The following is a 23,302-nucleotide window of genomic DNA, read 5'->3' on the forward strand; positions in this document are numbered from 1 at the left end:
CCTGCAGTGCCAGTTATTCCGTAAGGGCTTTTTGTTATTAAAAATATGTTTTCTTTAAAAAAACTATTAAATAAATAAATACATATGGACCACGTGGGAACCCTTGAGGGCTCAGTCACAGTCCTAGATAGCTGATAAAGAACTAAAAAATAACAAATAATATCAAACCAATATCTCTGTGTGAAGGTCACAGACCTTCACACTGAGCTTTGGGGGTTCGAGTCCAGCTGGACTCAGTTCTCTTTTTCTTTTCCTTTTTTCTTTTTTTTTTAAATTAAATATACACAAATATCTCATTCTAAGTATATGAGATAGATATTAAAGCCTAAAAAACCTCTATTTCCCTCTCACTTTCTTACTCTTTTCTGTCTCTCTTTCAATAAATTTCTCCTACTCACAGACCCACTCAGACACATACGCATCCACTCACAGACCCACTCAGACACTCAGGCACCCACTCACAAACCCACTCAGAAACTCACCCACCCACTTCCAGACCTACTAACATCCTCATGCACCCACTCACAGACCCCGCACACATTGACACACCCACTAAAACACTGATGTACACAGTCTCATACCCAGACAGATAATCTGACAGCCACTCTCATCCCCAGATACACCCTCTAACACCTATTCTCACACCCAGAGAAGCCGCGGACAACTCCCACTGCGCACGGCCAAAGGGCTGCGCACAGCATGGGTGGTTACGGGGTGTTGGCTGTAGGGCCTTACTGAAGGCCAGGTCTTGAAGGCAACCTCCCCTGTGCACGAGTGAAGGTCATGCCCGGTGCAAGGTTGGGTGCTTATAGGTGGTTGGCCTCTGGCCAACCTTTCGGCCGTGCGTGGCAGTGGTTAGATTAACATATAGTAATTAAAACTACTCTAGGTTAAAAATCCAGAGACATTTACTGAAAAAAACAAAGATTACAGGGACGTTATAGTTAGGACATAGAAAATCACTTAAAAAACCTAAGGTTACAGGGACGTTATAGTTAGGCTCACATTTTAAACTTACCAAGCCATTGAAACTTACCAGTTATAGTTCGAATTATCAAAAGGAACTATATCTTGTGCCCTAAGGTAACTATAACTTGCACCCTCGTCATGAACTGCTAATTACTCCACAAATTATGGCACTCATGACATCTTTGATAAGATCCTTGATAATATCTCTGTAATATTTGCAGTAAAATGTTTGAGGAAAAAACTGTGCATGGTGGGGGCGCGAGTTATAGTTACCTTAGGGCACAAGTTATAGTTACTTAGGATAACTCTGACTATAACTGGTGAATTTCTATGGCTTGGTAAAATGTGAGCCTAACTATAAAGTCCTTATAATCTCAGGGTTTCAAAGTGAATTGTATATATATATATCTATGTATATTATAGATAAATACATACAAACACATATACATAAAAATCTCTTCTCAATCATATGCCATGTTATGATTTGCTTCCATTACTTTTTCTTTTGCACCTGTGTAGCAATTGACAGCAGGGGCAGATGATTTTGGGAGCCATGCATGCCATAAGAGTATACTTTGGTAAAAGGTGAATAACAGAGATGTTTTTCAACTCAGAGTCATGAGTGACATCATAAACAGCTCAAGCATTGTTCTTATTTATTTATGTCACTTAGGGCCATATGTAGCAAAGGGTTTTCCCCATTCTGTGTCAATGGGAAAATGTGTTCGTACATATGGCCCTTAGAACCCTTAAGTGAAAACCATCACCAGTATTCAATGTGATCCACCTATTATTGTACATATTACATTTGAAGCCCTCTGCTCTCCACTTGTACCATCGTTACAGATTGGAATGATTATGGAAATGATTGTAATCTGTGCTTAATTTATAAAAAAAAAATTCAGGCCCTGTTTTTTTCATGGTAGCCCACCGAGCTGCTGGTAAATGCCGAGTTAGCCAAATACCAAGGCTGCCTAGTCTTGTTTCGGGCTTGTGGCTTTGTCTTCCACCACACAACACTTCTTGTCTGTTTATCTTACTTTTGCAAGTTTGTTTTAATCCCTGCTTTCTCACTTTGTCCCTCTTTTGCTATTTTTTGTTTTGTCCTTCTTTTTCACTTTTCCACCTCCCTCTTGCACTGGTTCATAGTCTGATGATAAGAAATAATTCCTGGTCATCAGGACGTTCAACCATCGTCACAGATTTTGCACTGACCTTAAGCCTATAACCTAAATCAGAAGGACACACAGAATAAAATTATTTTTACTCTGTAGGAAATGTGTCCTTTTCAAATACTAACACTAAATCCTAGTAACAAAGCTAAACACAGTGTTCGATTCTGAGTGTATCCCTGCTTAATGCTATTAAATACATTAACCAATCTCATGTTTTAATCAATATATTTGTGTTTTCTATTAGGATCCTTCTCCAGCATGGACAACTCTACCCAGTCATCTGACCCCAACCAAGAAGAAACAATAAATAGCACTGATAAAAAAGCGCTAAGTCAAAATATCCCCCAGGAACAAAATAGCGAGCCCCTTCTTCTTGATGCGGTAGTCCATGAGACGGCAGCAGGCGACAAGACAGTAAGTGCTGCCTCAGATCTTTCTGATGAATTGAGTCGACAGTTGGAGGACATTATCCAAAGTTATGGGTCCTCCTCTGCCCTGGAGGAGCAGACGAGCACTGGTGCAGTAATATGTCAGTTGAAGGAAGAAGAACCAAGTGTCACTGAGGATGGCGAGTGTGAAGAGGCAAGCGATGAGGCCGAGAAGGAGCAGGCTGGTGCTGAAGATGCCTCAGCATCCAAGGAGACTGGCACCAATAAAGAACACAAACTGGAGAAGAAACTTCTCAAAGGACTAGGTAAGCAGTAGTGCATGAACACGTGGTAGGTAGCCAGATGTGCGAAAGGAGTTGGTGGTGCAGGACTAGGGGCAAGAGGAAAAATTACGTAAGATTTAGACAACAATGAAACGTCCAAAGGTGCTAAGCGGCTAAGAAATCAGAAGCTCTATGCTAGGTAGCCCCAAATTGGTTACTTGGTTTGCAGTGTGACCTGTGTTTATTTATGTATTCATTTATTTAACCTCTTAAATGCGGGCGTCGGCACACACCCTCCCTGGTGCGGGTCACGACCAGTGGCCGACACCAGGAAGGGCATTAATAAATCCTCGGGTGCGTCGCACCCGAGGATTTATTTTTTATTTTTTTTCCCCCCCCGGGAGACACGGAAGCTACCGTGTCTCCCCCCGCCCCCCACCCGCCCCTTTGTGACGTCAGCGCGCCGCGAGGCGCGCTGACGTTGCAAAGGTGTTTTCCCCATGAAAGCAGGAAGCAGCCTTGCGGCCGCTTCCTGCTTTCATGGGGAAAACGGCCTTTTTCACGTTCGGGAAGGCCTCGTAAGAAAGGGGAGAGTCTCCCCTTTCTTACGAGGCCTTCCTGAAAGTGTTTCCTGGCCCCCGGTCGCAGCTGTGCTGCGATCGGGGGCCAGGAAACACTTTCAGGTTTCCTGGCTCCCCCGATCGCAGCACAGCTGCGATAGGGGGGGTCAGGAAACATTTTGAAAAGGCCTCGTAAGAAAGGGGAGACTCTCCCCTTTCTTACGAGGCCTTCTGAAACTGTTTCTGGCCCCCGATCGCAGCTGTGCTGCGATCGGGGGCCAGAAACAGTTTCAGAAGGCCTCGTAAGAAAGGGGAGAGTCTCCCCTTTCTTATGAGGCCTTCTGAAACGGTTTCCTGGCCCCCGATCGCAGCACAGCTGCGATCGGGGGCCAGGAAACCCCACTAGACACCAGGGATTTCACTTTTGGGGGGCAGCCCCCCCCCGGAAAACGGGCCGCCCCCCCCCCGGCATAATTTTCCTAAAAAAATAAAAAGGTAGGTGCCCCCTGGGGAGGGGGGGGGGTCGCGATCAAAAAAAAAAAAAATGAAATGACAGGGGGTCGCCCGTGGGCAGGGTGACCCCCTGTGGGGGCAATTTTTTTTTAGATGTTGTAGGGTTTCCCTGGGGGCCATTTTGGCCCCCAAGGAAACCATACAACAACTAAAAAAAAATATATGTATATATCTATATATATATATCTATGTAGATAGATATATCTAGGTACATGGATATATCTATAGATATATCTATGTAGATATATATTTATATATATATATATAGGTAGATCTGTATCAAAGAGATTTATAAAGCGCGCTACTCACCTGTGAGGGTCTCAAGGCGCTGGGGGGGGGACGGGGGGGAGGGAAAGGGGCTAGGAGGTTCACTGTTCAAAAAGCCAGGTTTTGAGGCCCTTCCTGAAAAGAAGTAGGTTTTGGGTCTTGCGAATGTGAGTTGTGAGTGCGTTCCATGTTTTGGGTGCAATGTAGGAGAAGGATCTGCCCCCGGTGGTGGTGTGTTTGATGCGGGGGTCAGAGGCGAGAGAGAGGTCAGCTGAACGGACGTTTCGTGTGGGGGTGTGGAAGGTGACTCTCGTTGAGGTAGGCAGGGCCTGTGTTGTGGAGTGATTTGTGTGTGAGGATGAGGATCTTGAAGGTGATCCTTTTGTCAATGGGGAGCCAGTGGAGGGATTTGAGGTGTGGAGAGATGTGTTCGTGTCGGTGGAGGTCGAGGATGAGTCGTGCTGCTGAGTTCTGGATGCGTGTAGTTTGCACTTGAGTTTTAGAGTGGTGCCGGCGTAGAGGGCGTTTCTGTAATCAAGCCTGCTGCTGATGAGTGCGTGAGTGACAGTTTTTCTGGTCTCTGTGGGGATCCATTTTAATGTTTTTCAGTATACGGAGTTTGTTGAAGCATGAGGAGGTAAGAGCGTTGATTTGTTGGGTCATAGAGAGGGAGGAGTCTAGGATGATGCTGAGGTTGCGTGCGTAGTTGGCGGGGGTGGGTGCAGGGCCTAGCGTGGTGGGCCACCATGGGGGGTCCCAGGTTTTTTTGGTGAGGGCCAAAGAGGATTATTTCGGTTTTGCTTGAGTTGAGTTTCAGGTGGTTGGCTGTCATATATACATCACTTTTGTCAATATGTGTGTGGTTTCCCTGGGGGGAAAAGGGTCCGACTTGTCTAGTGGCAGTTTTAGTGCCATAAAGAAGCGCAGAAGGTTTATATGCCTACTGCAAAGAGCACATCTGTATTTTATGTAAATAGCTGAGTACATTAGTAAAGTCTATGGAGAGATGAAGGGCACTTTTGCTGGGTGGTAATGAGGGAATCCGAGGAGGAGGGAGTGGGAGCACCAATAATGATTGTTGGACTGGGCGCAGGAGGTGCTAAAGACTGTGACGAATGGTATGTGACAAGGTGTTTTTTGAGTGTCTTGAAAGTACGTGCTGATTGAGGGAAGAAGCGCAGGTAAGGTGGCCTCTACTGTTGCACGTATCTCACACACACCATCGATTTTGTGACTGTCTACGTAGGCTAGTGTTTTAGAGCAACAGTTTAGCCAATAGCAGAGATGGCATCTTGATGGATGACTGCTGCCTGCACTCGGGTTATAGAGGACCGCTCTGACATAGGATCAGAGACTGAGACATCAGATACTGAGACAGCATCTGAGGGATAGGACAATGGCGCAGACTCTGGGAGTGATTTTTCAGTCAGAGGAGTCCCATTCGAAAACTCCTCTTCCAGTACATTATGAGGGAGGTGATGAGGACAGTCCTGCTGTCCCTTCGCAAGCTGTTCATGCAACTGGGTAATAGTGGGTTAGGCCAACCCAGAGAGCAGGTGAATGCGGCGGCAAGCAGAGAGAGAGTGCTCTCTTGGGAGCTCACCAATTTAGTTCAGCCCCAAATTCCACCACCCAAATCATATTGTGGAGACATCAAAATTGTCTATGGCAAAACAAACTGGTTTTGTAAGGCAGGCACCTGTGTTTTTGGTCCTGGATTCGGCGGCCATATAGAGAAACACACTAAACCCAAACATTTCTGGAAACTAGACATTCGGGGGAGTCCACAGAGGTGTGACTTGTGTGGATTCCCCAAAGTTTTCTTACCCAGAATACCCTGCAAAGCTGAAATGTTGAGAAAAAACTCTATTTTTCTCGCATTTCTGTCACACAAACTACAGGAATATGCTGGGATCCACAACATTCCTACCACCCAGTGACTCCTCACCTGTCCTGATAAAAACACTACCCCACTTGAGTGCCTACACCTAGTGCCTGTGTCAGGAATGGATCACCCCAGGGTCAACAGCTGCCTCACGTAAGGACCAACATTGACCGTTGTGTGATCTATTCCTGTCGCAGGCACCAGGCCTAACCACACAAGTGAGGTATCATATTTATCGGGAGACTTGGGGGAACGCTGGGTGGAAGGAAATTTGTGGCTCCCCTCAGATTCCAGAACTTTCTGTCACCGAAATGTGTGGAAAACGTGGTATTTTAGCCACATTTTGAGGTTTGCAAAGGATTCTGGGTAACAGAACCTGGTCCGAGCCCCACAAGTCACCTCATCTTGGATTCCCCTGGGTTTCTAGTTTACAAAAATGTGCTGGTTTGCTAGGTTTCCCCAGGTGCCGGCTGAGCTAGAGGCCAAAATCCACAGGTAGGCACTGTTTTCTATGAAAAAATGTGATGTGTCCACGTTCTGTTTTGGGACATTTCCTGTCGCGGGCGCTAGGCCTACCCACACAAGTGAGGTATCATTTTTATCGGGAGACTTAGGGGAACGCCGGGTGGAAGGAAATTTGTGGCTCCTCTCAGATTCCAGAACTTTCTGTCACCGAAATGTGAGGAAAACTTGTTTTTTTGGCCACTTTTTGAGGTTTGCAAAGGATTCTGGGTAACAGAACCTGGTCCGAGCCCCGCAAGTCACCCCTCCTTGGATTCCCCTAGGTCTCTAGTTTTCAGAAATGCACAGGTTTGGTAGGTTTCCCTATGTGCCGGCTGAGCTAGAGGCCAAAATCTACAGGTAGGCACTTCTCAAAAAACACCTCTGTTTTCTTCCAAAAATTTGGATGTGTCCACGTTGCGCTTTGGGGCGTTTCCTGTCGCGGGCGCTAGGCCTACCCACACAAGTGAGGTATCATTTTTATCGGGAGACTTGGGGGAACGCCGGGTGGAAGAAAATTTGTGGCTCCTCTCAGATTCCAGAACTTTCTGTCACCGAAATGTGAGGAAAACTTGTTTTTTTAGCCACTTTTTGAGGTTTGCAAAGGATTGTGGGTAACAGAACCTGGTCCGAGCCCCGCGAGTCACCCCTCCTTGTATTGCCCTAGGTCTCTAGTTTTCAGAAATGCACAGGTTTGGTAGGTTTCCCTAGGTGCCGGCTGAGCTAGAGGCCAAAATCTACAGGTAGGCACTTCTCAAAAAACACCTCTGTTTTCTTCCAAAAATTTTGATGTGTCCACGTTGCGCTTTGGGGCGTTTCCTGTCGCGGGCGCTAGGCCTACCCACACAAGTGAGGTATCATTTTTATCGGGAGACTTGGGGGAACGCCGGGTGGAAGAAAATTTGTGGCTCCTCTCAGATTCCAGAACTTTCTGTCACCGAAATGTGAGGAAAACTTGTTTTTTTAGCCACTTTTTGAGGTTTGCAAAGGATTGTGGGTAACAGAACCTGGTCCGAGCCCCGCGAGTCACCCCTCCTTGTATTGCCCTAGGTCTCTAGTTTTCAGAAATGCACAGGTTTGGTAGGTTTCCCTAGGTGCCGGCTGAGCTAGAGGCCAAAATCTACAGGTAGGCACTTCTCAAAAAACACCTCTGTTTTCTTCCAAAAATTTTGATGTGTCCACGTTGCGCTTTGGGGCGTTTCCTGTCGCGGGCGCTAGGCCTACCCACACAAGTGAGGTATCATTTTTATCGGGAGACTTGGGGGAACGCCGGGTGGAAGGAAATTTGTGGCTCCTCTCAGATTCCAGAACTTTCTGTCACCGAAATCTGAGGAAAACTTGTTTTTTTAGCCACTTTTTGAGGTTTGCAAAGGATTCTGGGTAACAGAACCTGGTCCGAGCCCCGCGAGTCACCCCTCCTTGGATTGCCCTAGGTCTCTAGTTTTCAGAAATGCACAGGTTTGGTAGGTTTCCCTAGGTGCCGGCTGAGCTAGAGGCCAAAATCTACAGGTAGGCACTTCTCAAAAAACACCTCTGTTTTCTTCCAAAAATTTTGATGTGTCCACGTTGCGCTTTGGGGCGTTTCCTGTCGCGGGCGCTAGGCCTACCCACACAAGTGAGGTATCATTTTTATCGGGAGACTTGGGGGAACGCCGGGTGGAAGGAAATTTGTGGCTCCTCTCAGATTCCAGAACTTTCTGTCACCGAAATCTGAGGAAAACTTGTTTTTTTAGCCACTTTTTGAGGTTTGCAAAGGATTCTGGGTAACAGAACCTGGTCCGAGCCCCGCGAGTCACCCCTCCTTGGATTGCCCTAGGTCTCTAGTTCTCAGAAATGCACAGGTTTGGTAGGTTTCCCTAGGTGCCGGCTGAGCTAGAGGCCAAAATCTACAGGTAGGCACTTCTCAAAAAACACCTCTGTTTTCTTCCAAAAATTTTGATGTGTCCACGTTGCGCTTTGGGGCGTTTCCTGTCGCGGGCGCTAGGCCTACCCACACAAGTGAGGTATCATTTTTATCGGGAGACTTGGGGGAACGCCGGGTGGAAGGAAATTTGTGGCTCCTCTCAGATTCCAGAACTTTCTGTCACCGAAATCTGAGGAAAACTTGTTTTTTTAGCCACTTTTTGAGGTTTGCAAAGGATTCTGGGTAACAGAACCTGGTCCGAGCCCCGCGAGTCACCCCTCCTTGGATTGCCCTAGGTCTCTAGTTTTCAGAAATGCACAGGTTTGGTAGGTTTCCCTAGGTGCCGGCTGAGCTAGAGGCCAAAATCTACAGGTAGGCACTTCTCAAAAAACACCTCTGTTTTCTTCCAAAAATTTTGATGTGTCCACGTTGCGCTTTGGGGCGTTTCCTGTCGCGGGCGCTAGGCCTACCCACACAAGTGAGGTATCATTTTTATCGGGAGACTTGGGGGAACGCCGGGTGGAAGGAAATTTGTGGCTCCTCTCAGATTCCAGAACTTTCTGTCACCGAAATCTGAGGAAAACTTGTTTTTTTAGCCACTTTTTGAGGTTTGCAAAGGATTCTGGGTAACAGAACCTGGTCCGAGCCCCGCGAGTCACCCCTCCTTGGATTGCCCTAGGTCTCTAGTTCTCAGAAATGCACAGGTTTGGTAGGTTTCCCTAGGTGCCGGCTGAGCTAGAGGCCAAAATCTACAGGTAGGCACTTCTCAAAAAACACCTGTTTTCTTCCAAAAATTTTGATGTGTCCACGTTGCGCTTTGGGGCGTTTCCTGTCGCGGGCGCTAGGCCTACCCACACAAGTGAGGTATCATTTTTATCGGGAGACTTGGGGGAACGCCGGGTGGAAGGAAATTCGTGGCTCCTCTCAGATTCCAGAACTTTCTGTCACCGAAATCTGAGGAAAACTTGTTTTTTTAGCCACTTTTTGAGGTTTGCAAAGGATTCTGGGTAACAGAACCTGGTCCGAGCCCCGCGAGTCACCCCTCCTTGGATTGCCCTAGGTCTCTAGTTTTCAGAAATGCACAGGTTTGGTAGGTTTCCCTAGGTGCCGGCTGAGCTAGAGGCCAAAATCTACAGGTAGGCACTTCTCAAAAAACACCTCTGTTTTCTTCCAAAAATTTTGATGTGTCCACGTTGCGCTTTGGGGCGTTTCCTGTCGCGGGCGCTAGGCCTACCCACACAAGTGAGGTATCATTTTTATCGGGAGACTTGGGGGAACGCCGGGTGGAAGGAAATTTGTGGCTCCTCTCAGATTCCAGAACTTTCTGTCACCGAAATCTGAGGAAAACTTGTTTTTTTAGCCACTTTTTGAGGTTTGCAAAGGATTCTGGGTAACAGAACCTGGTCCGAGCCCCGCGAGTCACCCCTCCTTGGATTGCCCTAGGTCTCTAGTTTTCAGAAATGCACAGGTTTGGTAGGTTTCCATAGGTGCCGGCTGAGCGAGAGGCCAAAATCTACAGGTAGGCACTTTAAAAAAAAAAAAGCTGTGTTTTCAATAAAAAAAATAGGATGTGTCCATGTTGTGTTTTGGGGCATTTCCTGTCGCGGGCACTAGGCCTACCCACACAAGTGAGGTATCATTTTTATCGGGAGACTTGGGGGAACACAGAATAGCAAAACAAGTGTTATTGCCCCTTATCTTTCTCTACATTTTTTCCTTCCAAATATAAGAGAGTGTGTAAAAAAGACGTCTATTTGAGAAATGCCCTGCAATTCACATGCTAGTATGGGCACCTCGGAATTCAGCGATGTGCAAATAACCACTGCTCCTCAAAACCTTATCTTGATCCCATTTTGGAAATGCAAAGGTTTTCTTGATACCTCTTTTTCACTCTTCATATTTCAGCAAATGAATTGCTGTATACCCAGTATAGAATGAAAACCAACTGCAGGGTGCAGCTTATTTATTGGCTCTGGGTACCTAGGGTTCTTGATGAACCTACAAGCCCTTTATATCCCCGCAACCAGAAGAGTCCAGCAGACAAAACGGTATATTGGTTTCAGAAATCTGACATCGCAGGAAAAAGTTACAGAGTAAAACATAAAGAAAAATGGCTGTTGTTTTCAGCTCAATTTCAATATTTTTTTATTTCAGCTGTTATTTTCTGTAGGAAAACCTTGTAGGATCTACACAAATGACCCCTTGCTGAATTCAGAATTTTGTCTAGTTTTCAGAAATGTTTAGCATTCCGGGATCCAGCATTGGTTTCACACCCATTCCTGTCACTAACTGGAAGGAGGCTGAAAGCACCAAATATAGTAGAAATGGGGTATGTCCCAGTAAAATGCCAAATTTGTGTTGAAAAATTCGGTTTTCTGATTCAAGTCTGCCCGTTCCTGAAAGGTGGGAAGATAGTGATTTCAGCACCAGAAACCCTTGGTTGATGGCATTTTCAGGGAAAAAACCACAAGCCTTCTTCGGCAGCCCTTTTTTCCCATTTTTTTGGAAAAAACAAAATTTTCACTGTATTTTGGCTATTTTCTTGGTCTCCTCCAGGGGAAACCACCAACTCTGGGTACCATTAGAATCCCTAGGATGTTGGAAAAAAAGGACGCAAATTTGGCGTGGTTAGCTTATGTGGACAAAAAGTTATGAAGCCCTAAGCGCGAACTACCCCAAATAGCCAAAAAAGGGCTCAGCACTGGGGGGGGAAAGGCCCAGCAGCTAAGGGGTTAATGACTTAATACTTGTAGTCTAAGTGTGTTTTCTTCTGCCTATTTCGAAATGAGAATTCTCATTTACACACAAACAAACCTCATCAAAAGCTGGTTTTAAAAAACTGATTTTACTCAAAGTGTAATTTCGGTATTGATCCACCATTTAATAATCCTACTGTCTATTCTGACGTCCTCAATTTTTGAATCACAAAAGTTTTGTATATATAGCATTAGCTGCCTCACAACATCAGCCCACCGAAAGTCATCTGGCAAAATCCCAAGATCAGGCAGAGAGACGTCAACCATTGAGGCAGATGCCCTAAAAGTCGAGCTCCACTGTTCCTATTAGAAGCACACGTGCATAAGGTTTGACAGTCTGTAATGACTCACTGAACAAAAAACAGTGGGCTGGAATATGGCTCTGAGTACTAACCCATGGCTGACTTTAATTCAAGCATTCCACCCATTTCTTTTTTGTCTGGGTGGCATTTTCTTTTCTCTTTTCATGCTACTTGCCGTTTTATGGGGAACAAGTGATGTGCTCAGCAGGTGAAGTAGGCGTTTCATGGGTATACCCTCATGATACCTTTCAAGAGCTCATTGACATTTTTCACGCAGAGCTGCACTATTGTTTGCCTACCTGCTTTTCAACATGTCCTGGAGGAACAAAACTGCCAAGCTTCATATACAGCTGCGTGCATTGTAATATGTCTCCAGGGATCCACTTATCCAACCTCTTTGGGCTGGGTTCAGAACCTGTTTGCCAGCCATTATCCTGGCTGGAGCACTTGATCGATTGGGGAGACTGTAGGGTATAGTGGCAGCCTGTCCATTTAATGTATGAGCTAAATACGAACAGTTGCGTGATAGCCTTTGGAATGGTCACCTTCTGCTTTATAACTGCAGCACATCAAATGATCACTGCCCAACCTTCCCTCCATCACAAATATCCTATATAGAAAAATAACAATACACTAATATTTGTTTTAGCTGACCTAGAGGCAAAATATTAGGAGCTGGTTTGTGGATGAGGGTTACTGTGCTGCAGCATGCAGGCCATTCAACAGACACTTCTGTTACCAAGGGCTTGCACCGCTTTTGTGTCATGCAAGGTAACAGAAGCCCTTAACTGGGAATTACTAAACCACACAAAGCCACATTGCGTGACTTTGTGTAGTTTAGTAAATCCAAGGTAATGTAAGGGAGTGCATTTTGCTGTCTTTGTGTTAATTTACAGCAGGGAGGCGTTCCATGGGTGGAGTGTGGGATTTCTCATGCATCCACCGATGGATTCTGGCACATTCCCAGATTAACAACAGTTGTAAACCTGGGAATGTGTCAAAATGGTGCTTTTTCTTTTTTTAGAAAAATTAAGGGCCTACATGTTGTCCCAGACCCAGGTGTAACACGGAGAAATACCTATTTCTCCTCCTTACTTCCTTTAAGGATTGTATTTGAGCAGAAAGATGTCCACTCCTGCACAAAAAATAATCCTACCCATAACTTAGGCACCCTTACACAGTGGTGCAAGGGTGTCTGCGTTGGCACTAGACAGGACACAGTGCACCAGCACAGAGTGGCGGGAGAAATGTGCCATATATTAAAAATGGCACATTTCCAATGTCTCCCTTTCACACTACGCACTGCAGCATGTTGCCTTGCAGAGCTGCATTGTGTAGCAATGTTTGTAAATCTGCCCCTTAGGTCAGGGATGCCCTTGCATAGGTCAGACTATGCATAGGCCTAGCAGAGTACAAAAACAGACCATGCAGCATTACCAGTGCAAAGAGCTGCCAGCATGCACTGCTTCACATTGGATATAAGAGGAAAAACTCACACTATATCCCTGTTAACATTCGTCATGTTATTCATCTTTTATAGAAAACACTTTCACCCCATGCGCATCTTGTTGCTTAGTTGCACATACACTAGACGAGCAGTGAAAATATCTAGAATGTTGTAGTGTGAACTGCAAAGTTTCAAGGCCCTACGAAACTGGAGGTTTCTGGAAACGATTGTGCAGTGGAAGACTGCTTCATGTGGATGGTGCTAGGTAAGCCTGGTACTTTGGCCATGCTTGCAGAAATAGTGAATTTTCAATTGAACTTGGTAAGCCGACTGCAATGTTCAAGAAGGCTGTAAGAGAGGACCATGGCCAATAGAAATGATGGAGCTGCACAACAACTATTTCGATGTGCACTACAAAAGGCTTTTAGTGCAACCCATGAGATGGTTTGCAAACACTGCAGCAGTGTGAGGGATAACATGATTACATTTGTGTGCACCTACTGTTTTGCTTACTGTAAGCAGTCCAACCCCAGGAACAAATCATTAATCCATCACATTGTGCTAGATCTGTTGAGCAATAGCACCCACTGTGCAGCTGTTGAGGGAGATGGTATTCCGAGCAGCCATATCCTACCTGGGCAGCAATGGGAGGCACATTGTGCCCTGATGCTAGAGGCATTCACTATTACCTTCATAGTGTATTAGCTCTGAAAGCCCTTCTCCCCCAACCCTCCCTTCGATCACTTCCCGTAGAACTCACTTCTCACACACTGCTAAAGCTCAGTACTTGGAAAATGATCTTACCACGATTGTACACAAAATCTGTTCTGTTCTTTCATTTCCTTTTCAGCTAAAAGGCACTACCTCAGACGTTTCATTACGTGTCATCATGCATACAGACAGCACTACGTTTACACAGGCATATCTGTTGTGGTGGCAGTTCAATGAGAAAAGCACAGTGAAAATCTAGGCCCTGGTTCAGAGTTTAGCAGGCCGGGCACTCCACAACAAATGTGGCGGGTACACTGTCTGTCAAACCGTTTGTGCACTTGCCCTACTTTAAGCTGGCCAAACCGTCAGGTTTCTGACAGCAGTGCTCCTGTCCCTCAACTGTTGGAAACCTTACACCAATGGCCTGATGGAGAAGGGGCTGTCAATGTAAGACCATCAAACTGCCCTGTTTGGAGTGGGCGGTCGAAAACCTATCTTGAACAGAAAAATAATACTAATGACCTCACTTCCTGGGAGAAAACACCCAGGGTGTCTGACTCATTAGTATTTTGTTTGCCTAAAACAAAATTCTGCTTTTGGAATTTGTTTTTGAAAACCAAAAAAGTTTGATGGGCAACTATGCCACCTGAAACATGGTGGCTGTTCACCAAGCTTTCTGTTCCTATTCTGGAGACACTAAAGCGGGAGACGTAGGGCAGGAGAGGCAGGCGAGGCGGTGATCACATAATATGGCGAGTGGTAGTTCATCGGGGTGGTAGATTTAATGTCCTCCGCCTCCCTGACAGATGGTGAGTGTTGGGAATGGCCCTTTTTTGCAGGGTCATCCCTAAACGTTTTGCCACCTTCCTCCTATTGCTTCTGATCTGTTTTTGCTGGTTTATTGTCTCTGTGCACTTTACCACTGCTAATCAGTGCAAAAGTGCAAGTGCTTCTTAGGTAAATTGTATTGGTGATTGGTTTATCCATGATTGGCATATATGATTTACTAGTAAGTCCCTAGTAAAGTGCATTAAAATTGCCCAGGAACTGTAAATCAAATGCTACTAGTGGGCCTGCACCACTGGTCGTGCCACCCATATGAGTAGCCATGTTAACATGTCTTAGACCTGCCACTGCAGTGTCTGTGTGTGCAGTTTTAAATTGCCATTTCGACCTGCCAAGGGCACCCACTTGCCAGGCCCAAACCTTCCCTTTTACTACATGTAAGGCACCCCTAAGGTAGGCCCTATGTAGCCCTATGGGCAGGGTGCAGTGTATTTAGAAGGTAGGACATGTGCTGGTGTGTTTTACATATCCTAATAGTGAAATTCTGCCAAATTCGGTTTTCACTGTTGCAAGGCCTATCTCTCTCATAAGTTACCGTAGGGGCTGCCTTTAAATAACTTTTAAGTGTAGTTTCCCTTTGAGAGCAGATGGAGATGTGGAGTTTGGGGTATCTGGACTCACAATTGAAAATACATATTTTAGTAAAGTTGGTTTTAAAATTGTCTGTTTGAAAATGCCACTTTTAGAAAGTGGGCATGTTCTTGCTTAAACCATTCTGTTCCTCTGCCTGCTTGTGTATTCCACGTCTGGGTCAGACTGACAGTTGGGCCGTTGTGGATTCACTCTAAACAGTGGCATAAAGGGAGCTGGGGTGTAGCCTGCATATCCTGATGGGACATTTGGGTTAGAGTGGAGGGAGGAGTGTCACTTACAGCTGAAAGGGCTGTGCCTGCCCTCACACAATGCAGTCTCCGACCCCCTGTTGTGTGTCTGGGGCCAGGCCTGGGCAAGGCAGGATCTTGTCACCAACAGAGACTTTCCTTTGAAATCTGCCTACTTCAAAGGCAGAAAGTGGTATAAGTAGTGGACCCAAAACCTCAGACTTTTAGAATCTTTCTGGATCAAGAGGAACCTCTACCAAGGAGAAGGGCTGAAGACCTGGAGGAGTACTGCCTGTTAGATGTGTTGCTTTGCTGGGTTGGCCTGCAGTTGCTGCTTCTGCCTGAAAAGAGAGCAAAGGGTGAACTTTGCTGTGTATCTTGCTTGACAAAGTTCTCCAAGGGCTTGGTGTAAAGCTTGCCTCCTGTTGGAAGTCTCAGGGACAACAAAGACTTCAGTTTCATCTTCCTACAGCACTGGGAACTGTGTGTTTTGCACTGTTCAGGAAGAAAAAACACTGCAATGCTGCCAACGACACCTCTGGCCTGCACTGTGACCTGCCAATGCTGCACAGAGCTGCAAGGCCCTGCTTTGCACCACAACCCTTGTCTCACGGCCATCTGACGCTGCCACTGAGTCGCTGCTTGCACCATTACCTGTGGGCCCCGCACTCTGGCATCGCCTTGCTAACACTGCAGCCTGGGCATCCCCGACGGTGACACTCCTGCTGACACCGGCGCCGCTGCCGTCACCGAGGCCTGTGGACACTGCTCGTGAGATACAAAAAACACCATCCCGTCCCACACTGCAGCCCCGGTCCACAGATGCTAGCACCATCGACTCCAGTGTTGTCAGCAATCATCCTGCCTGCACTGTGACCCGTTGGTGCCGCACGGAGCCTGTCACATGCCACACCGCTGACTTGGGCCTACCGACGACAGGCCTTCAGCAACGGTGACAACGCTGCCTGCACAGTGACCTGGTGACACTGCACATCGCACCACCCTGCTTCACATCTCAGCCCTGGTCTTACCGACGGTGTTGGATGCTATCACCGAGCCGCTGCCTGCACCATGACCTGTGGGCACCATACGTCGCATCATCCAGCTTCGCACTGCAGCCCTGACCCCATCCACGCCAGCGCTCCTGACTTCATCAGCCCAGAGTTCAATCTGCAGTGCATAGGACTTCAAGGGCCCGACGACCCCCGCACCGGCCTCCAGAACTGACACTGTGACGCCAGCGACATCGCTCTCCAGATCTCATTGCGAGGATCACAACATCCTGCATTTCCAAGGTAATGTTTACGGGGTCTTCTCAACACCATTGCTGGCTGCAAAAAACTGCGGCCGGCTTGAACTGTTGGTTTTGTTGATCGCCCAGGTGGAGCTATCAACTTCAAGGAACTGTATTTTTAAGTAATTCTTGCAAAATTCATATCTTTATTACTGTATGTTGGATTTTTCTCATTATGGTCTTGTTTTACAAAGATAAATATTGGCTATTTTTCTAAAACTAGTGTGGTGTCCTTTTGTAGTGTTTTCCACTATGTTACTGTGTGTTATGTGCAAATGCTTTACACATTGCTTCTGAGATTAGCCTGACTGCTCGTGCCAAGCTACCAGTGGGGTGAGCAAGGGTTATCTGAGCTAGCTATATCCCTTAGTAGCCAAAAAAATCTGATTTGTTGCTCCAAACTTGTTATATAATCCAAGGTCAAAGTTCAAGTTCCATCAATCCACCCCCACTAACCTCTATATTTAAGCACCAATTTTACGACTTTATGTTTGATATAGTAGCACGTCATCTAGTAACAATAATGCATGATGACACAACATACAGTATCCTCGCATGTGGGTACAAAGATGTTCTAAGAACCTGCATGACTCTCTATACCACCTTTTGTATCACAGTGGTGGTGGTTTCCATACTTAAGTATGTGGACCGAGACTATAACAATAGGTAATTATACGATTACAGCCCTGATGAAGTCATTGGGAAATTCCCGAACGAAACACGTGTTGGCTGTGATTCTGAACAAGGAGTGAAATAAACACTGACTACAAGATATTTCTGAAGAATATAATTTAATCTGGATTGATGGAACTTGAATTTTGACCTTGGATTATATAACAAGTTTGGAGCAACAAATCTGTTTTTTTGGCTACTTTGGATTTGGAAATTGATACTTATTTGGAGGACATTGATACACATGATGAATGTCATTCTATTTTTTTTTTTTTCTTTTTTTTCTGTAGAAATACATAAATCCAATTATGATCTAATGATTGCTTGTTTATGAGTACTGCCTTATTTGAATTTGTAACAAATCTACGAATATTGAATTTAGAGTACTGTATTTTACTTGTGTAAGAGTGCATATTGTAGTCAATGGTATTTACGAGTGCTTTAGCACATATCAAGACCCAGGGGTGGCTTTCGAGGGCGCACCATCAGAGGATATAACTGGTGTGATTTGACCTTATTACCCATAGCGCCTAATATTCTCCCAGTAAAGTACACCCACACTTAATTAGAATTTAGGTATATCTCTTATCCTGACTAGATTGAGGGTCCCTATTTGGACAGGGCGCAAACCGAATGCCAATTAGAGACCCCATTTCTAACATTGGTTGTCAGTGGTGAGGATAGGACTAGCATTTGCACTTGGCCCACAGTGACTGGTGTACACTACTACTATATCACAGACCATTACATGACCACATATTATTTTTATTTGTTTTCTCTGGTGTCCTTCTGGATATATTGTTGATACTTGGACTCTGGTTAGAGGGAGCACCGGTGAGGCCTTGGCAGAATGGAAACTGACTTCTGGCACCTATTCATCCATAAAAAGAGGGAGCTAAAAGGTTTCTGCAAGGAAAGGGGACTGACTGTGAAGAGGAGGTCCAGAAGGGAGGATCTTGAGTCAGCCCTGTTTTGGTATGAGTTGAAACACTGGCAAGCAACACTACCAGATAACTCTGAGGAGGAGGAGTACTCTGAGGAGGAATGCAGTTGTCCTGAAAGGGAACCAGAGAGAGAAGGATGGGTCCTAGCTCAGAAGCAGTGGATGAGAGAGTTGGATGAACAGCTCAAAAGAGCTGAGGCTGAGAGAGCCTTAGCCAAGGAAAGAGCAATGTCTGTAGCTCATGAACTGAGATGTGAAGAGCTAAAGCTGGAAGCCAAGAGGGCTGAGTCCAGGTCAGATGGTGGCAGCAAAAGTGTTACATCCAGTACTGAAGAAGTACACATGCCCAGAGACTTGGTGCCCAATTTGAAGGAGGGGCTTAACGTACACTAGGAGGTTAATGGGTATGAGTTAGCTCCAGTGGTGCACAGGGTCCCTGAGGTGGATTGGGGAACTGGCATGGGAAGTTATATTCCTTGTGGTGGGAGGGACACTCCACTGGCTCCAGGTGAGAGTGGCAGGGAGAAGGGTTCCCCCCAGGTAGAGGTCCTGGTTGTGGAGTGTGGAGACACCCCAGAAGAGTGTGCACTGAGTGTCAGGGACAGTCAGGTACTGTTTCACCAGTTTCAAGAGGGTGATGTGGGGTACTTTTTCAAGGCAGAAACACTGAATGGTTGGGTGAAGGGTAGTTTGGTTAACCCATGTGAGGGGCTGTATGATGTGATTTGCTGGAGAGCATATATACAGTCCTTGTTTACCAGAGCTATGCCAACACCTGGTGGAGTGTGAGTTCTCTGAACCCACAGAGATGGCATTGGAGGCAGGCATCTGAGTGAGTATCAGATGGTCCAAAGAGGCATTTGGGGTGCTCCAGAAAGGAGTGGTCAAGGTATTTCCCAACCAGGAGAGGCGGGAAAGGGTTGCAGTGTTCCAGGTAGGTCCCAGTGTTGTGGGATGGGTGAGGGATCCCATGTCCAGACTCAGCAGAGAGGGAATGGGGATGGGCTGAGTCCCAGGATGCCCAAGAACCAGTCCCAGAATCTGGATGGTTCCATGAGTGAACGGCAGGAGGGGAGCCTAGCCTGTACCGTAGGGCCATCCACTGAGAGGGACCCCATAGTGACAGGAGAAGTTCGGGGGGCGGCAGTCGCCAGCGTCCCACCAGTTCTGGTGTCTGGCAGTACCACTCCTAGTGAGGGGGTGCAGTAGTCCAGACAGACGGTTGAGAGGGGGTTGTGGGCCCCAGTGGAGACCCTGGTGGGTCAGGAGTCAGCTCTGATGTCAGAGCACCCAGGAATGACCTTGGTGATACCATTTATGGGCTGGGGGGATCCAAGCTATGCCAGGTGGGCAGAGATCAGGGACATGTGCCAGCCAGACTCTAGCACAGCCCTTAGGGAAGGTGTTTCCCTTCTGGGGGGTATGTGTGCCCCCCAGGAAGTCCTGAGTTGCCAGGCAGTGGTCCAGTCTGAGGGTACAGACCCTAGGCTGGAGGGTCAGGTTTAAGGGCGTAAACTGTGACCTGATGGAGGGGCAGTTTGCCCATTCACCCTCCCTGGTGTGACTTCTAGGAGTACTCTCCATGGTGGGGCGGTGCAGAACCCTGGGAGTAGGTGCAGGGGAGGGAAAGACTCACCCCTGACCCCATTTCAATCCAAGGGTACAGACCCAGGATTGAAGGGCCAGGTTCAGGGTGTCCCCCCTGACCTGGAAGGAGGGGCAACAGCTACAAGTACCCCTACCATGTTGGATTCTGGGGGAGGCACTCCTAGTGGGGGATGTGCAGGACCCCAGAAGCTGGGGTTGGGGGAGGAAGCCTCACCCCTGACCCTAGTCCAACCTGAGGGTACAGACCCTAGGTTGGGAGACCAGTTGCAGGTTAACATCCCTGCACTGGTGGAATGATTGTGCAGGACTGCTTCTACAAATGCCCTGACAATTCTGGACTCTGGGGGTGCTGCTCCTGGGGGAAGGGTACAGCACCCCAAAGGAGAGGAGCAGGGTCATGCTACCATCCTTGATGCGGTAGAAGGGAGAGTGGTCAAAGCGTGCCAGGCTGGGGCTATTGTCCCCCACTCTCCACAGTCACAGTGGTTGGAGAGCCTTGAAAGGCCAGACTCTCATCCCTGACAGCTGTCAGTGGTCACTGAGGGTTGCTGTCCTAGTGGACAGAGGTGCCCCTTGCGGGGGTGGGAACAGAAGTCACACCCCAGGGTGGAGTGGGCCACCATGGTGGTACTGTCTGCCCACTGTGATACATCTGTGAGCAAAGTAAGGTTAGGTGCTGCACAGATGGTATCTGCAGATGAGGAGAAGGGTTCCCCAGGGGTTAGCTTAGTGGCCCCTGAGGGTATGGACAGAGGGATCCAACTGGAGTCAGGAAGGCATAGAACTGGAACATGCCCCTGCTATTGCAGGCCAGGTCCCAGTTCTATCGCCCAATCAGGGAAGTCCATCAAGGTATTGATTGGGCTCCCCGGGCTTTGGGCTGGTGGGGGGTTGTGTTCGAAATGGCCTTTTTTGCAGGATCATCCCTAAGTGTTTTGCTTTCTTCCTCCTATTGTTTCTGATCTGTTTTTGCTGGTTTATTGTCTTACCACTGCTAATAAGTGCTAAAGTGCAAGTGCTTCCTAGGTAAGTTGTATTGGTGATTGGTTTATCCATGGTTGGCATATTTCATTTACTAGGAAGTCCCTAGTAAAGTGCACTAGAGGTACCCAGGGCCTGTAAATAAAATGCTACTAGTGAGCCTGCAGCACTGGTTGTGCCACCCACATGAGTAGCACTGTGAACATGTCTCAGACCTGCCACTGCAGTGTCTGTGTGTGCAGTTTTAAACTGCTAGTTCCACCTGGCAAGTATACCCACTTGCCAGGACCAAACCTTCCCTTTTACTACATGTAAGGCACCCCTAAGGCAGGGTGCAGTGTATTTAGCAGGTAGGACATGTTCTAGTGTGTGTTGGTGTGTTTTACTTGTCCTAACAGTGAAATACTGCCAAATTCGTTTGTCACTGTTGCAAGGCCTATCTCTCTCATAGGTTAACATGGGGGCTGCCTTTAAATAACTTTTAAGTACAGTTTCTCTTTGAGAGCAGATGGAGATGTGGAGTTTGGGGTCTCTGAACTCACAATTTAAAAATATGTCTTTTAGGAATGTTGGTTTTCAAATTGACTGTTTGAAAATGCCACTTTTAGAAAGTGGGCACGTTCTTGCTTAAACATTCTGTGCCTCTGCCTGCTTGTGCATTCCACGTCTGGGTCAGACTGATAGTTGGGCTGTTGTGAATTCCCTCTAGAAAGTGACACAAAGGGAGCTGGGGCGTAGCCTGCAGATCAGGAAGGGTCATCTGGCCTAGAGTGGTGGGAGGAGTGGTCAATTACACCAGAAAGGGCTGTGCCTGCCCTCACACAATGCAGTCTCTGACCCCCTGGTGTGTGTCTGGGGCCAGACCTTGGCAAGGCAGGATCTTGTCAACAACAGAGACTTTCCCTTAAAGTGTTCCTACTTCATAGGCAGAAGGGGGTATAAGTAGTGGCCCCAAAACCCCAGACTTTTAGAATTTGTCTGGATCAAGAGGAACCTCTGCCAAGAAGAAGAGCTGAAAAGCTGGAGGAGGAGTACTGCCCGTTTAATGGGTTGCTTTGCTTGGTTGGCCTGCAGTTGCTACTTCTGCATAAAAAGAGAGCAAAGGGTGAACTTTGCTGTGTATCCTGCTTGACAAAGTTCTCCAAGGGCTTCTAATGAGAACCCAACTCCCTCCTTTCACATGGTCTTGATATATTTCAGAAGCCTTCTTGTGAGCTACCAACAGGTGTTGCCGGTGATCCTCAGGCCATAAAAAGGCACAAGTTTTCCATGTGCCCTTAAGACAGACAGGTGTAATATGGAGTGAGTATAGCTGGAGTAAGTAACGACCTGGCTCGTCTGTGAGAAGAAATCATCACTGCTGCACTCTAGCTCCTATGAGTAAGACCAAGGATGAGGCTGAGGGAGCTCTTGGCTCTGGCAAAAATGATAGGTGGTCTAATGAAATCTCTACTAACAAATTTGGAGAAAGTGACATATGTAGGCAAATAAAATGTATGATCAAGGATAGATTGATTAGGTTTTGCTTGTCAACACTTGGAAATAGAATTTACCTGTGCCACTCTCACAAGCCTTTATCCATTTACACCTTTGCAGTGCAGGAGTAAAAAATGTATGGAGATTTGATAACTCACTTTTCTATATTGCTTTATGGGGCAACTTTAGTATTTATAATCACTGTAAGTACCAGACGTTGCTATTACCAAATTTGATGGCACTCAATTTATTGATGTCAGAAGAATGAAAGCTGAATCGGCCTTACAGTACTTCAAACTTGCACCGTGCAGGTCACACATACAGGGAGTGCAGAATTATTAGGCAAATGAGTATTTTGACCACATCATCCTCTTTATGCATGTTGTCTTACTCCAAGCTGTATAGGCTCGAAAGCCTACTAACAATTAAGCATATTAGGTGATGTGCATCTCTGTAATGAGAAGGGGTGTGGTCTAATGACATCAACACCCTATATCAGGTGTGCATAATTATTAGGCAACTTCCTTTCCTTTGTCAAAATGGGTCAAAAGAAGGACTTGACAGGCTCAGAAAAGTCGAAAATAGTGAGATATCTTGCAGAGGGATGCGCACTCTTAAAATTGCAAAGCTTCTGAAGCGTGATCATCGAACAATCAAGCGTTTCATTCAAAATAGTCAACAGGGTCGCAAGAAGCGTGTGGAAAAACCAAGGCGCAAAATAACTGCCCATGAACTGAGAAAAGTCAAGCGTGCAGCTGCCACGATGCCACTTGCCACCAGTTTCGCCATATTTCAGAGCTGCAACATCACTGGAGTGCCCAAAAGCACAAGGTGTGCAATACTCAGAGACATGGCCAAGGTAAGAAAGGCTGAAAGACGACCACCACTGAACAAGACACACAAGCTGAAACGTCAAGACTGGGCCAAGAAATATCTCAAGACTGATTTTTCTAAGGTTTTATGGACTGATGAAATGAGAGTGAGTCTTGATGGGCCAGATGGATGGGCCCGTGGCTGGAT

At 46.6% G+C, this 23,302-nt stretch overlaps 1 protein-coding gene across 1 annotated transcript in view; it reads left to right on the forward strand.

Moving 5' to 3' along the window:
• The window catches only part of TXLNB (taxilin beta), a 106,277-nt gene that overhangs the window by 21,919 nt on the left and 61,056 nt on the right, over window positions 1–23,302 (forward strand). The window contains exon 2 of the mRNA XM_069234304.1: window positions 2,389–2,838. Within this exon, the coding sequence (XP_069090405.1) occupies window positions 2,403–2,838 (436 nt within the window). The 5' untranslated portion in view covers window positions 2,389–2,402. The remainder of the gene's footprint in view (window positions 1–2,388; window positions 2,839–23,302) is intronic.

This window comes from Pleurodeles waltl, chromosome 5, assembly GCF_031143425.1.
Source record: "Pleurodeles waltl isolate 20211129_DDA chromosome 5, aPleWal1.hap1.20221129, whole genome shotgun sequence".
Taxonomy (NCBI): domain Eukaryota; kingdom Metazoa; phylum Chordata; class Amphibia; order Caudata; family Salamandridae; genus Pleurodeles; species Pleurodeles waltl.